The 15,983-nt window shown below is 38.1% G+C and overlaps 1 protein-coding gene across 2 annotated transcripts in view; it reads left to right on the top strand.

Moving 5' to 3' along the window:
* VTCN1 (V-set domain containing T cell activation inhibitor 1) overlaps window positions 1-8,528 on the top strand; it is a 36,446-nt gene extending 27,918 nt beyond the window's left edge. For both annotated transcript variants that reach the window (XM_006899581.1, XM_006899580.1), the window contains exons 4-5: window positions 3,021-3,190; window positions 8,432-8,528. In XM_006899581.1, the coding sequence (XP_006899643.1) occupies window positions 3,021-3,145 (125 nt within the window). In that variant the 3' untranslated portion in view covers window positions 3,146-3,190; window positions 8,432-8,528. The remainder of the gene's footprint in view (window positions 1-3,020; window positions 3,191-8,431) is intronic.
* Window positions 8,529-15,983: the final 7,455 nt, after the last annotated feature.

Here is a 15,983-nt window from a genome sequence, read left to right as displayed (position 1 = left end):
CCTAGTTCATTCCTCTCTTTGAAAATTAAAAGAAAAACTCCTTCATTGGTATACAATCCCCCCACCCCGAGTACACTCCACTATGCAACCTTAATTCTGAACTCTTTTTTTTCTTTTTTTTTAAATTCTGAACTCTTGTGATAACCATAATACCCTATCATTTATTGCTTTTAAACTGTTCTCTCCCTCATCTGCTTCAACACAGTATATATAATTTATCCAGTTTTTCTCAGCTTTTTATCACTAGGCCAACAGAACTCCAATTTCAAGTTGGATTTTAAAGGAGAAAAATGGTTTAGATATAATAGCCTGAAACAAATCAGAATCCTAAGGTAATGGTCCTGGTCAGTATTTATGAGGACTTTAACAAGAGCAGGAACAAGAAGAAAGAAGGAAAAGCACCCAAAATAATTTTAATAATCTAAGGTTTTCAACACTGGGTCAAATTGGCAGCACTATGATGGATGGAGAAGAGATTGAGGTTGTTAACAATTACAGCTTGCTCAGCTTCTCAATTAACACTTTTGGTACCAGCAGTCTGGAATCAAAAGATGAACTGCATTAGGTAAATCTGCTGTCAGGGACCTCCTCCAGAGTACTGAGAAGCATCGAAGTCAGTCTAGAGATTAAGGTACACCTGATCCAGTCCATGGTCTTCACAATTACTTGCCATGCATCAGATAGCTAGATAATGACTAAGGAGGACAGAAGAAGAATTGATGCCTCTGCACTGGAGAAGAGTTTTGAACATACCATGGACCACCAAGAAAACAGTCGGTCTGTCTTGGAGAGGGTAAAATCAAGTTTGTCCTTAAAGGCTAGGACTTTGAAGATCTATCTCACATACTTTGGGTATATGGCCAGGAGGGACCGCTCCTTGGAGAAGGACATCATGCTCGGAAGGGTGTAGGGACAGTGCAGGAGAAGAAGACCCCAGATGAGATGGATTGACACAGTAACTAGGTCAATGGGAGGTGGGTTTGTCGGAGTCAGTGAGACTGGCTCGGGACAGGGCAGGCTTCAGAGCTTCTGTACATGGATCACTAAGAATCAAGGACTTGATGGCACATAACACCAACAACAAAGCTTTGATGATAGAAATATGAAAGTGGAAAAACAAGTGAAAAAAATTATGATCTTTTGACTAAGAATTTTCAGGAGGCTTATATAGTTACCAGTGAAAGTGAAGAAAGAAGCAAGTAACATAAATACGAAAGATGGAAGTTTGAAAGGTATTGTGTTTGAAATGCCCATAGTATATACATGGGTAGCTACTATGCCCAATGTAACACATTCCTGGTGTGTGAGAGGTGTTAGGGAAGAGGCTTCCTTTCCACCTATCTATTTCCTTCTGTGGAAAGGGACTCTCACAGCCTCCATCTCCCCTGTCTTTCACTCTTCTCCAAAAGAGAGAGAAAGAAGAAGGAGGAGGAAGAAGAAGCAGCAGAAGCAGCAGCAGCAGCTGAACTTACTTCTTTCTTACCACCCTAGGAAGTACACATTATTCTGCTCTGGTCCTCAAGGCCACTATTTTTTCAGTAGCTGGTCTAATCTGGTGCCATCTATAACTATACTTGCTGTGACTTACATACTTGCATGCTAAACCTCATCCTTTATTTAAAAAACAAATTCATAAAATATTATACAAAATGGGTGACCCTGGAGGACATTATGCCAAGCGAAATATCTCAGTCACAAAAAAACAAATATTGCATAGTGCCACTGTTATAAAAGAGGACTGTCAGGGATTGGGGGAGTCTGAGAAAAAGGGGATAAATAATGTATACTGCATTGAAACAGATGAGGGAGAGAACTGTTTAAAAGGGATATGTGATTAGGTATGATTGTCATGACAGGAGTCCAGAACGAAGGCTGCATAGTGGAGTGGACTTGGGGGAGAGGGATTGTATAACAATGAAAGGATTTTTCTTTTACTTTTCAAAGAGAAGAGAGAATTGGGGGGTGGGGGGAGAGGTGGACAGGGAGAAAAGTGCAACAATGAATGAATGGAAATCCAAAGTCTCTGTAAACTTTCATTAAAATTAGTTTAAAAATTTCCCATTGGGGAAAAAAAATCTATTTTTAAAGGAAATATACTGGTCTTCCTCTTGCTTTACTTTTGTCTTATTCTTTAGTTGATTCAGAACTCAGCTAAGGAAGAGGGGAATTACTGGCTTTCTGTGAATCTCATCAGTGGGTACTAAATTTACTAAATAATTATGTCTTTAAATGAGACACTCAGTAGTAACTGGAAATTCAGATGTGGAACTCAGTATAGAGTTCAACATAAACAAGCTGATTTGGAAATTATCAGGATGGAAGTAATGCTAGAGTATGATTACAGTAGCTTTTATAGCTAATACTTACTGAGTACAAAGCACTATTTTTAGTACTTTATATGCATTAAAGTATTACTCTTCCTGAAAGTCCTATTAATTAAGTTATTAATATTAATGTTATATACATAGATTTATTTCTTCACAGAATAATAAAGTGAAGCCACTATACATTGAGTAAACGTAACCTAAAGTTAGAATTTAAAAGCTGAAATAAATGATACTTTTCTAAGAAGAAAATAGAGCAAATAAAATAAATTTCATTTCTTGCCTTCTACCTCTCTCTACAAATGAGAACAATACTTTCTTATCACTTTGTAGTGATGTAATAAAAATTAATGACAGAAGCTGTGAAGTTCAATGCCTAGAGGGAAAATGTGTCCAAATGCAAAGACTAGCCACGGTTGTTTAACTTATTCTTTATATGAGAATGAATAACAATCACTTTATTGGTATAATTTTTCTTTGGGTTGAAATGGAACACAGAATGGAACTGCCTTTAAAAGAAAAGGAAGTCTCTGCTTTTAAGCCAGTTACAGGAAGATGAATCAAGTACAAAATCACACATGTTAGAAACAGTTCTATTTTTCAGGTAGTTTTTTCTTTGCAAACAAGCCATGTGAAGAAGATACTCAGTTTCCCCTCTATGACCCTGAACCTTTTCTTTTTCCTTTCCTTTTGCAGACTCTGAGATCAAAAGACGGAGTCACTTACAGCTGTTGAACTCAAAGGCAACCATATGGGTCTCCTCTCTTTCTGCCATCAGCTGGGTACTCCTTCCTCTCACCCCTTACCTGATGCTGAAATAACGTGTCCTGGCTACATAGAAACATGCAAAGTCATTGGTACAATAGGTGAGATAAATCACAAATCACGTGAGAGACAGGTTCTGTGTGTTCTTCTGTTTCTAACAAGAGTCAAGTAACATCAGAGAAAAGCATTTCATAACTCCAGGTTATTGGGCACTATTTCCACTACTATTATAAAGGATAACAATTTGTTAGCTTAACAAAGAGCACAGGCTTCATTGACAGACTTACAGGAAAACTACTCCAAGTAATTCAAATACTTGCATAAAGTCAAATACCTTCTGGTTTACTGAGTTATTAATGAAGGCAAAAATATCTTAAAGATAAAAGAGATAAGTAGCCCTGACTGGTCACTCTAGATTTCACTGTTAATTTAGGAAGCATTGTGGCTTATACATAATCACTCACATAAGTGACCCACCCTAACAAGGCCTCTGTTGATGGGAAATTTTGGCAAATGATACACTCTAGACCACCTGCTGAGGTTTCTCATTTTCACTTTGGTCCTCTGGCTCCAATTATTGGTGAGACATTTCCTCCTGTGCAAAACTGAGCTCATAAAGTTCTAGTCACACCACCCACAATAACTCAGACACACCACCACCATGCCCCCAGGATCACAATCTCACAGCTATTTTTATCTCCCCTCATCTCACACTCAGACCTTGTGCTTGGGCTTATTCCTGTCTTTATTTGAGTCAATAGGAAATAAGATGCAAAGAGAAAATTAGTCAAACACTCTGTGTTGTTATCAGGTGCTGTCAAGTTGATTACAACTATTAGCAACCCTATGAATTCACTTCAAAAACTTGCTCTATTCAGCACCATCTTAATTTCTCCACCATGATCAAGCCCTTTGTATAAATCTATCTTATTATAGGTCTTTCTGTCTTTCAATGACCCTCTACCTTTCCAGCATGATCCCTTTTTCCAAGGATTGACCCCTTCTTACAACATGCCTAAAGGTAGTGATATCAAGGTTCACCATCCTTGACTCTAAGGAGCACTCTGGTTGCACTTTTTTCAAGATAGATTTGTTCTTTTGGCAGGCCATATATTTAATACTCTTTGCCAACAGCACAATTTAAAAATATTGGTTTCCCCCCTCTGTTTTTCTTATACATTTTCCAATTTTCAGATGCATAAAAAGCAATTGAATATACCATGACTTGGATTGGGTACACTCTAGTCTTTAAATGGACAGCCTGGTTCTTTGAAACATTTTAAAGAGGTCCTTGGCAGCAGAGTTTACTCAATGTAATACATACTTTTATTTCTTTACGACTATTTCCATGGGTATTATTTATGGATCCAAGTAAAACTAAATCCTTGACAATTTTAATCTTTTCTCCATCTATCATGATGTTGCCTATTAGTTCAGTGATGAGGATTTTTGCTTTTCCGATGCTGAGATGTAATCTATATTGAAGACTATAGAAGTCTTTGTTCTTCTGCAGTAAATGCTTCAAGTTTCTGCAAGTAAGGTTTGTCATCTGCGTAAAACAAACTATTGATGAGTCTCCGCCAATTCTGATGCCACATTCTTCTTCATATAAACCAGCTTTTCAAATACTTTTCTCAGCATACAGATTGACTAGGTATGGAAAAAGGATACAATCCTCACATATAGCCCTCCTGACTTTAAACCATTTTCCCTTGTTATGATGGGGCAACTGCTTTGTGGTCTATATATAGGATTTGCATGAGCACAATTAAATGTTGCTGTGATTCCCATTCTTCTCAATGTTATCCATCAGAGTTAAAGTCCTCAGCTGTGTAGTCACCACCCTCTAACAGCTTGAGCTTTCTTTCTTCTCTCCATAGCTGTTTCTCTCCTACTCACTGAGCTTGTTTCATCTCTAACAGTCTCTGCTTGGCAGTTTTCTCTATAGTGAAGCAATTAATATCCACCTCATCATTCATTCCTTTCAAGGAGGTGTGCTTCCAACCTCATAATACACTTTCCTAGTTGTCCTCACATTCATATTGCCTGAGCATGTTTATATGAAACATGCCCTCTATACATTATATGGTTGGGATGGGGTTGTGTGTGTTGTTGTTTTGTTGGTTCCCCCCCCCCTTAAATTGTTAAAGGCAAGCAAAAAGCTGTTTATCTGCTTCTTTCAATTCTGTCTTCTTTTTTCCAAACTCTCACTAAACTCCAGAGTATGTTCTTTGTAGAAAACTGCCATTTCCCATAACTCAGTCTCTCATGCTCGTCAATCTCCAGAATTCTCTGGAAAATTAACTCATAGGGATATTACTGTTGTTGTTGTTGTTGTTGTTGTTGTTGTGTGCCGTCATGTTGGAACTGACTCACAGCTGACCCTCCAGTGGGTTTTCAGAGGCAGCTAATTTCATGGGAGGAGATAACCACCCATCCTTCTCCCCTGAAGCAGTTGGGGAATTCGAACTGTGTGCCTTTGGAATTGCAATCCACCTTCTTAGCATTAGACCACCAGATATCCTGTTGTTTTTGTTGTTGTGTATCGGTGAGTCAGAACTCATCCATCACTGACCCTCCAGAGGGTTTCCAGAGGCAGTTAATCGCACGGGAGGAGATTGCTCATCCTTCTCTCATGAAACAGCTGGTGGCCTCGAACTGCATGACTTAGGGATTGCAGCACAGCTTCTTGCCACTAGGTCACCAGAGCTCCCTAGACAGAAAAAAAACCCCTTCTTTTGTTATTTTCTCCACAGTACTGGAAATGAGTTTTTAATAACTTACAACTAGATAATATAACCTATAAAGTAGTTTATCAATCTTTATTTTGTACTCCTTTATTAAGTCAGTAATCTGCAGTCTTTTTTTTTTCTTTTCTCTTCTACATGGTATGTCCACTTGCTGTACAGAGGTAAGTTGTGGTTGCTGTGATGCCAATCACTGTGACACTGATGAGTCAAATGTGATAATGGTTACTCATGGTGGACAGTGCTTGGAAGCAGGAGTGGCATCCACTTCCATAATATCTTGCCTCTGAAACCCTATGTACCTGGAGAAAGGACGAAAGTTATACAGGTGTCCAGGACTTTCATTCATAGGGTCTCTATGAGTCATCTACAACTCGACAGCACTTAATAACAACAACAACATATTCCTTCATCCACATTGTATTTTAAACAATCTTTTCCATATGCTATGGGTGTTTTTTTTTAATATACATTTTTCATTTTATACTGATTTACTTACAAAGTCTTTATACATTGTTTTTCACACCAGATCTTTCCCATTTCCTTAACCCACCCTCCCTCCACCCATCAAATTGTGTGATCTTATGATTATGGACTCCACCCACCCTTACCCCTCTGTTCTTCCCCTCTCTCCCAGATCTTCATACATGTTTTACTAGTTATTTTTCTATATTTACAATAATGGTCTATTACAGTATTTGTCCTTACAGGACTGAGTTAGTTCACTTAGAATAATGGTCTCTAGTCCTTCCCAAGTTAGGTGGTAATTTACAAAATCATTGATTTTGTGTGCTGCATAGTATTCCATCGTTTGAATGTACTATAATTTCTCAATCCATTCTTTGTGGTTGGACACTTGGACTGTTTCCATTTTCTTGCATTGGTGAATAACACTACTATGAACATTGGTGTAAAAGTCTCCATTTGTACCTCAGTTCTTATTTTCTTGGGGTATATTCCAAGCAGTGAAATAGCTGGGTCATATGGAATTTCTATGTTCAGCTTTTTGAGGAAATGCCAAATTGCCTTCCAGAATGGTTGTACCATTTTACAGTTCCTCCAACAGTGTATAAGAGTTTCCAGCTGCACATTATTCATCATCACAATAACATGGAAACAGACCAAATGTCCAACCACAGTCGAATGGATTGAAAAATTATGGTACATCCAAACAATGCAATACCACTCAGCATGCAGGAACAATGATTTTGTACATTACTACCTAACTTGGGAGGGGCTGGATAGCATTATGCTGAGTGAACTAACCCAGTCCCATAAGGACAAATACTGTGTAAGACCATTATTGTAGAATGAGTATGAATATTCAAGAAGAGGGGAGGGTGGGAGCAGGGGGGTGAAGATGGGGTGGGGCAGTTAATCATAAGGTCGCACAATTTGATGGGTAAAGGGTGTGTGTATGAAGGAAATGGGAAAGATTTGGTGTGAAAAACAATATATTCAAACTTTGTAAATAAGTCAGTTTTGTTATAAAATAGTTCCTAGATGCCGCCTTTATTTTTTTAAAAGGCACTGACATACATATAACGGATGGTGGGTGCATGTAGGATGTAGGGTTATGTATTGCCACCAAGGTTATATACTGTTTTCAAGTTGCTACAGCCTCCCCTCCTTCTCCCTAGAAATCATACAGGTATAACTATAAATCAAACTGAATTTGGAAAATAAATTAAAAGCTCATTCCTTGAGACATATCTCATGGCAGATCATAACATTTTAGATCACTTATTTTTCTGGGTTAGAAACTGAGATGGAAGCCATATTTTCATTTCTACACAGAAGCAACCTCAAGTCCATCTAAACTTTAGCACTTCCAGACACAAAGGTGTGGTTGTTGTTGTTATGTACCATCGAGTCACTTGTGACTCATAGCGACCCTATGTACAACAGCCCTAAACTCTGCTCTGTCCTGTGCCAATCGCATTCTGACACTCCCATCCCAATTATCTCAATCACTGAATCAATCCACCTCATAGAGATCCTTCCCCTCCTGAGATGTCCCTCTCCAAGGACAGGTCCCTCCTTACAACACGTCCAAAGTATGTCAGAAAGTATATCAGACGAAGCATAGATAAATGTTTCTTCTCAGAACTTATTTCTCCATTCATTTTTCCTCACTAAGGGAGCTCTAGTGCTGTAGGCCACAGGGAGCTGCACTGCTAAGCAATCTAATGGTGGTGCCTCTCTGGCAGTTTGAATCCACCAGCAACTTCACAGTAGAAAGATAGGCAACCTACTCCCTGGCATTTTACATCCTTCAAAAAAAACCCAGTGGAGGGTCAGCTATTAGACAGCTCCAAGTAGATGACAATGAGTTCATTCTTTTTCCTGAAAATTACTTCTTCCCTGGAATTATCACTGAGATGATCCTATATCACACAGAGACTCACATATCTTCTTTTTCCCAAAACCCTTGGAACTAGGTAGCCTTAATAGAAGAAAATAAAAACACAGAAAACTAAGCCCCATTTTGAAATAATGAAAAAAATCATACAGTGACAGGGAACTAAATTCTCTAATATCGCTCGCTGAATGGATATAATGGTATCTTATTACTATTATTTTACAGGATTCCAGAAATATTCTAAACTATTTCACCACAAGATATGACCTACTTTCGTATTTCTGGGGAGAAGTGAATCCATGTCTAGCAGTCTGAAGTAAACAAACTAGATCAAGAACAGAAAAAAAAAATGCAAAAGCAACCTAGAGAAGACTCTAAAATGAACAAAATATATCTTCAAAAACATATTAACATTTGGGAAAAGAATTCATCTGAAGTAGAGAAATGAATGAAGAGGTCTATGAAAAATGCTTGTGTAAACAAATGTATCTTCATTGTTTCTCTCACCCAACATATCCTGGAGAAGAAGAGAACAGAATACTGCAGCTTCCTTTTCTCTGAACTTTCAGTTGTATGTGTTGCAATGTTGCTGTGAGAGAATTCCTAGAATTTTCCTTGTAATTCGTTGTTGTTGTGTACCATCAAGTCGGGACTAACTCAGCTGACTGTCCAAAAGATTTCCAGAGGCAGTAAATTGGGTGGGAGTTGATTGCTTATCTTTTTCTCACAGAGCAGCTGGAGGTTTTGAACCATGTGCCTTATTTTTGCACATCCAGTATATTCTACAAATTAAACTACAAAGAAACAGTCAGCTGCAACTTCACAACTCAGAGGAGGCTGCATATCACAAGTCAGAAATGGCTGCATTTTAGTGAAGGTTCTAATGATTCACTTTTTTAATGAGATGCTTTCCATAAGTGTTTGGTTTCTCCTTCCATTTGATAAATGCCAAACAATTGTGAAGAATGAGTGTAATTCTAATATTAAAAAGAGTAGTAGTTGAATGGCATTATTTTCTAAATAATCTGTCTTATTTTTAAAACAAGTACCATTTCATTTCTCAAATGATCATTTTTTTAATGGTCTAGTGAAGGATCTTTCTCTTTACTGTCTGTGGCATTATATAATCACAAGCTTTTAGAAACTTCTATTTTCTATGCAGCATGGACAGCAATGACCTCAGCTTTCAAGAATATTCCAAGCAGTGAAACTCAACTGGAGCGATTTGGCTGCCCAGGGACATCTGACAGTGTCTTGGAGACGATTTGGTTGTCATAACTGAAGAGGCAGATGCTACTGGCATCTAGTGGCTAAAGCCTGGCAATGCTGTTCTATAGCCTAATATACAGCATCTCTCACTATGACAGATAGCAAATTATCTATTTCAAAATATTTTTGTGCAAAAGTTTAAAAAAACCCTGATTCAGTACAGAAAGAGATCTAAAAAAGAGGGGAACAGTTTGCTTTCTTAAAATGAGCATTAGCCTTCGTTTCTCTGGCTGCTGGCTCAACACAAAGAATCAGAACTCTGGACATTTGGCAAGTAGGATAATATCTTGCAATGAAGAGTGTTGGCAATGCTTGTGGAAATTCCTAATGGAACTATCTTCAGCTGGTTGAGTAAAATCCCTTTCTTTTCATTTTACCCCACAAACTAAATTCTATGAGAGAGCTGTCTCTGTTCCATCTCATTTCTTCATTTTGACTTTAGAACTTAGGATGTTGCCTGACCAAAATTCACATGAAGGTAATTAAACTGTACATTCTCTGAAACACACAGAGACTTCTGAAAGCAGACCTTTTGAAAGGAGACCATGAAGGATGAAGTTTATTAGAAAAAAACCCCTTACTTCCTGTCCCAAAGTCCTCACATGCTGATCACTTCATCCTGGAACTTTGAACTTTTGACCCAGAATGAATATATTATACCTTCTTATAGAAAACTTAATTTTGGAGTTGTGACCATTCACAAAAATTATTAAATACACATTTCCTACATCGCTGTCTGCCTGGTTTATCAAAGCCAGAATGTGGCATATAACAGACCTTCAGTAAATGCTGAATGAATGACTAGATGAATGTTGGAAATCTGTGAGAATGGGTTGGTTGGCTAAATCTTGTTTCTTAAGAAAGTTCCCGTGGGCTGTATTGGCTTGACATGTCTCTGTCTAGGAAAACGGGTGGTAGCTATAGGTTTGAGGTAGATAAATGTAGGAAAAGCCATTTACATGGAACAAACTGATCACTGTAGTGTTCAAAAATCTGACTTTCATTAGTGAGGAATTATCAAATCTTTAATTAGAAAGAACTTCAAAATCACCTTTTCTAGTGTTTTCCCTTTTCAGCCAAAAGTCCACACTAAAGAGTGGCTAACTGACTATTCTTAGCTTATTTATATAAATGGCTAAAGTCCACTCTGGTAGTTTATAGAAACAATACAACCCCCCCAAAAAACCATCCCATTCATTGTTATCCAGCTGGAACTGACTCATAGCTGACCCTTCAAGAGGCTTCCAGAGCTGTAAATTGCACAGGAAAAGACTGCCCATCTTTCTCCCTCAGAACTGCCAAGGGATTCGGGTTAGCACCACAACTCCCTATGAACTGGGCCACCAGAGCACCTCTGGTAGTTGATAGAGGGATAAAATCTACAGAAATTGTAACTACTAAGGGTAAATTCCCAGTGGATTTTAAGAACAATTTTGTTGTGCTGAAAATTCAGTTGTTCCCAGTTCACCCTAAGAAAAGATCAATGTTGAGCCACACTAAGGAAGCAAATTGTGAAAGCATAAGTACTTGCAACTCAAGCTATTTCTATGACCTTGTTCATAAGCACACAGTAGATACATAGATACCATATGTCATAACAGCTTAAATGTAAGACACAAGGACCAGAACAATGAATATATACTACAAGCATCTAGAAAAAGTCAAAATGAGGTTAAGTGTTGATACATTTGAGAGAACAAATAAAATTTCAAGATGAAATGTAAACTATCATCTATACCCAGGTTGTATGAAGATGTGTTTTAGGTTCTTCCCTATGAAAACACACATTGCATGCTTTGGTTCTATTGATGAAACTTAGAATTTCACATATATCTCTAACTATTAAAATCCCCACATTTCTAACTGGCTGCTCTAATTCAGACTGTCTTCTGTGTGTCTGACGGCCCGAGAGAAGACCTAGGAGTCAGGCCTTTTTGTCTCCAGTGCCCACCGAGCCTCAGGCAAGGCCAGAGAGTCTATCCTGCATTTATATTTTGTATGCATGATTGTTTCTGTCATTTGCTGTTAGAAATACAACATCTATCTATGACTTTGCTTAATTAGGTGAGTGTTTTGCATTCTGATACTTATTTTGCAGCTTAGATTCATACATGCTTATTTGTTTAGTGTTTACTCTTAGCAGTACAGTACTTGTCTGTTTGTTGCTGCACCAAGGTATCTTTGGGTTGCTGTGAAGCTGGCAGCTATGCTGCTGGTGTGTCAAATCCCAGCAGGGTCATCCATGGTGTACAAGTTTCAGCAGAGTGTTCATGTTAAGACAAAGGTATTGAATATCCCATAAGCACTTCCAAAAGAACAGATATATCTTGGGGAAATTGTGGCCAGAGCGCTCCTTGGAAACAAAGATGGCAAAGATTTATCTTTCATACTCTGAACTTGTAGCTAGATGAAGCTAGTTCTTGGAAAGAGACACCATGCTTAGAAAGATGGAGAGTTTGTGAAGGAGAAGAAGATCTCCAACAAGATGGATTGACACAGCGACTTCAGCAATGGGTTCTACTGTGTCAGAGATGATGAGGATAGCACAGGATAGGGCAGAGTTCAGGTTAGCTGTTCATAGGGTCACTATGTGTTGTGCTCAACTTCATTGTACCTAACAACAACCGGAAGAAGGATCGGCCATTCCCTTCTGAAATATAAGACCTTCAAAAACCTGTTTCTTTAAGATATGGATTTTCCACACGGACCCTCACAAGGGGCTTCAACATGAAAGTAAGTCTTCATTGAAAGTTACTAGTTAGAAAAATGGAAGTTTACTTTTATTTCCCTTCTGCTGAGGCTCACAAAAATTCTTTCTCCATGAAGCTATCTCTGAGCAGTTAACCCACCATAATCATATTCTTTTTAGTCTGTATATATAATTTAACATAAAACCACATGTTCTTTTGCCATTTTTTTCATTGTTATATACTGGACTGCTCCGAAAATGATGATACAGATGAGTGACAGGCAATTCTTACAAGTTTTCCCTTTGAAGAACAGTCAAGAGGTCTTGTTTATGATAAATATGTATTGGGACAAAGCCATTAAAGTAAAAAAGCCTGAAAATGAGGTTTGTTGGTATTACTCCAATCTTCTCTCCTAGAAGGCATGGCTTTCCAGATCATGGTATTCAAAGTTCTTCTAAAAACCATAACTTCGATCTTCAGAATTATCTTCACTTTACAGCCAATTGCTTGAACTAAGAAGTATCCTTTGTTGTTGTTATGTATTATCTAATTGAATCCAATTCATAAAAATCTATGTACAATAGAACAAAACAGACCTCAATCTTGTCATGTCCACATAATCACTGCTGTCTTTGAACTCACTGTTACAGTCACAGTGTAATCCATCTCATTAAGGATTTGTTCTTTTTTACTTTTTGCTTCTTTTCTATGAGACATATCTTTTCCCAGAGATGTTATCCCTTCTGATAAGATGGCCATGTATGTGGGACAAGTTCAGCATTTTTACCTTTTCCAAAACTCTAACTATGGCTTTTAATATGAACATTATGGACACTGGTCCAATATCTATTCCTTAGAATAAGCCAAAAATCATGCTTAAATACAGCCATTTTCTTTCTCTGGCTTTCCAAATTTTCAGTTACAAAGCTCTGTTGGTAACTCAATCATTTATTCATCACTACAAGAACTCTTTAGGTTTTAATAGGAAAATTAAGGAACTTAAAGGATTTAACATGACTTTGATGATATGGTTTAGTTTGCCATAACAATTCAAGTCATGGGTCCAGGTATTACGTTTAAGGCAAGTGAAATTGGATGAACAACAAGATCATGGCATTGAGATAGCAGTTTCTTTTGAGAAGGAATTGGTACCTAAGCAGAAGTCAAGTCACAGCCTGCTAGAAGAGGATGTATGAGAAAAAAAAATTACATTCTTCAGTTCCACTACCTTCCCTTTTGTTATTCTTCTCCCAGATAGCCCGATCAACCCTCCTTTAGGTCCTGAGAACTCTGTCTTTCCACAATTCTTTTTAATCAAAACTCCCATCCACCCTAAAATATGATGAAAGAAGAATAATTGATGCCTTTGAGTTGTGGTGCTGGAGAAGAATATTGACTATCCCTGGATTACTAAGACAAAGCCCTACAGAATGTGAAATCAGGGTGCCCTTAGGGGCAAGGATGGTGAAACTCCATTTCACATATGTTGAGCATGTTATCTGGAAAGGCCAGTCCTTGAAGAAGTATATCATGCTTGGAAAGGTGGAGGGTCAGTACAAGAAAGGAAGACCTTCAACTAGACGGATTGACACAGTGACTATGACAATGAGGTTAAATGTGTCAGAGATGGTGAGGATGGCTCAGAATAGGGCAAGGTTCAGAGTCATTGTCCATAGTTGTTGTTACTATGTGCCATTGAGTCACTTACAACTCATAGCGACCCCATGTACAACAGCCCTAAATTCTGCTCTGTCCTGTGCCAAGCGCACCGTCTCTGACACTCCCATGCCGATTACCCCAGTCACTGAATCAATCCACCTCATAGAGGGCCTTCTTCCCCTCCTGCGCTGTCCCTCCACTCTACCAAGCATGATGTCCTTCTCCAAGGACCGGTCCCTTCTTGCAACATATCCAAAGTATGTTAGATGGAGCCTCAGAATCCTTGCTTCCAGGGAGTCGCCCTATTTAACCCTCTTCAGGATGAACCTGTTTGTTTTCTTAGCAGACCATGGTACCCTCAATACTCTTCTCCAGCACCACAGCTCAAAGGCATCAATTCTCCTTCCATCCTCCCTAGTCATTGTCCAACTCTCTGATGCATAACAAGTGATTGCAAAGACCATGGCCTGTATCAGACGCACCTTAGTCTCCAGAGAGACACCATTGTTCTTCAGTACTTTGGAGAGGTCCCTAACAGCAGACTTTTCCATGGCACTACACCTTTTAATTTCCTGGCTACTGGTGCTGAGAGTGTTGACTGTGGAGCCAAGCAAACTAAAGCTGTGAACAATCTCAATCTCTTCACCACCCATCCTGATGCTGCCAATTAGTCCAATGGCCATAGGGTCACTGTGATTCATAGATGACTTGATGGCACATAATAGCACCTACTTGAACATTTTTTATAAGAGTATCTTGACATACTGACAAACTTTTTTTCAAAAAAAGGGAAAAAATAGTGTTTTATTAACTACCACACTGTTATAAGACACTTTAAATGTGCAATATGGTAGCTTTTAAATTTAAAGATGATCTTAAGAAAAACAAATGAAACAGAATTCCAAATTTTTTAAATAGGTGAACTGCTGGAGTTATAGGTATACATTTAGAAAAACTGTATAGTTCTTACAAGACCAGGAATGTAACTTTATTTTGTACATTTTAATAATTGAAAATACAAACAATAATTAAAAGATAAAAAGAAAATATAGCACAATAAAAACATGTTTTTCAATTAAATGTACTGGACACATATGTTTTAAGGAAAGAAGCAAAAAACAGATGATAAGTGCAAAGTGCACACTGACTACCTAGATCAAAGGAGAGAGAGAGAAAGGAAATACAAAAGCCAAATTTAAAATAATACCATAAAATCTCTAGTTTTCTATGACTAATATCCATATGGTTGGATTACTGTCACTATGGAAGTGATTTTGTTATGTTTTCATATGTTATTATGTTTTACTGGTAATTTACACGACAGCTTTTAAAGACCTGGCAGGCATGGATTTTGGAAATAAGACTGAATAAAAAAAAATCACTGCTAAGACACAATACACCTTATTTTTTTTCATCCTCCAACAACCTTTTATATCACCTTAACACACACCCTCCCATAATGTCAAGTCTTTCAATGAAATAAAGCTATTAAGAGTAAAAGACAACTTCAGGAAGACTTTCAAGATGGCAGACTAGACAAACACCAAGTGAAGGAAGAAAGTTGAATGAAGCCATTAAATAAAAAGACAGATGGAACACAGAATTCTGATATTATTAATTTAATTTCATCTAAATCTCATCGGATTCTTATGATTCTACCTCTATCATTTCATAGTCAAGTTATCTTTGTCACTCATTCCCATGATGCCCAAGGCCTTCTAGCCCCTGCCCTCATCGGAGGACGAGCAGGCTGTGGAAATCAGAGACAAGGGGGGAACCTAAGATGGTTCACTTTCTACATCTATCCAGGGCATGACCTGGATACACGAGGGCTAACTCGTATGTGCGGGGGACAGAGTGATTTCTATTGCCGAAGCTGGAAATGTGAAACAACTGGGAATACTTACTGAAAACCTTCCTCCTCTTGGGATTTCATAACTGTAAGAGCTAACTACTCTCGAGTTAGCCTGGGAAATCCCAATTCCGTTAAACAAGCAAGAGCTGCATGTAGTAATTAGTGTCACCCCCTAAAAATCTCTTTCACAGATCCTGGCAAAAAAGCCCATCAATGGCAGTCAGGATATTGGTGGGGAATCAGGCTTTACCAAGAAAACTATGATAATGGGCTATCATTTATGATAAAACTGTTTGATCGTCCTCTACAGAG

The sequence above is a fragment of the Elephantulus edwardii genome, unplaced genomic scaffold (genome assembly GCF_000299155.1).
Source record: "Elephantulus edwardii isolate Elephantulus edwardi_28Jun2011 unplaced genomic scaffold, EleEdw1.0 scaffold00262, whole genome shotgun sequence".
In the NCBI taxonomy this organism is placed as follows: Eukaryota; Metazoa; Chordata; class Mammalia; order Macroscelidea; family Macroscelididae; genus Elephantulus; species Elephantulus edwardii.
Note: the sequence above shows the minus strand (reverse complement) of the source record. Positions and strands in the feature narration are given on the sequence as shown.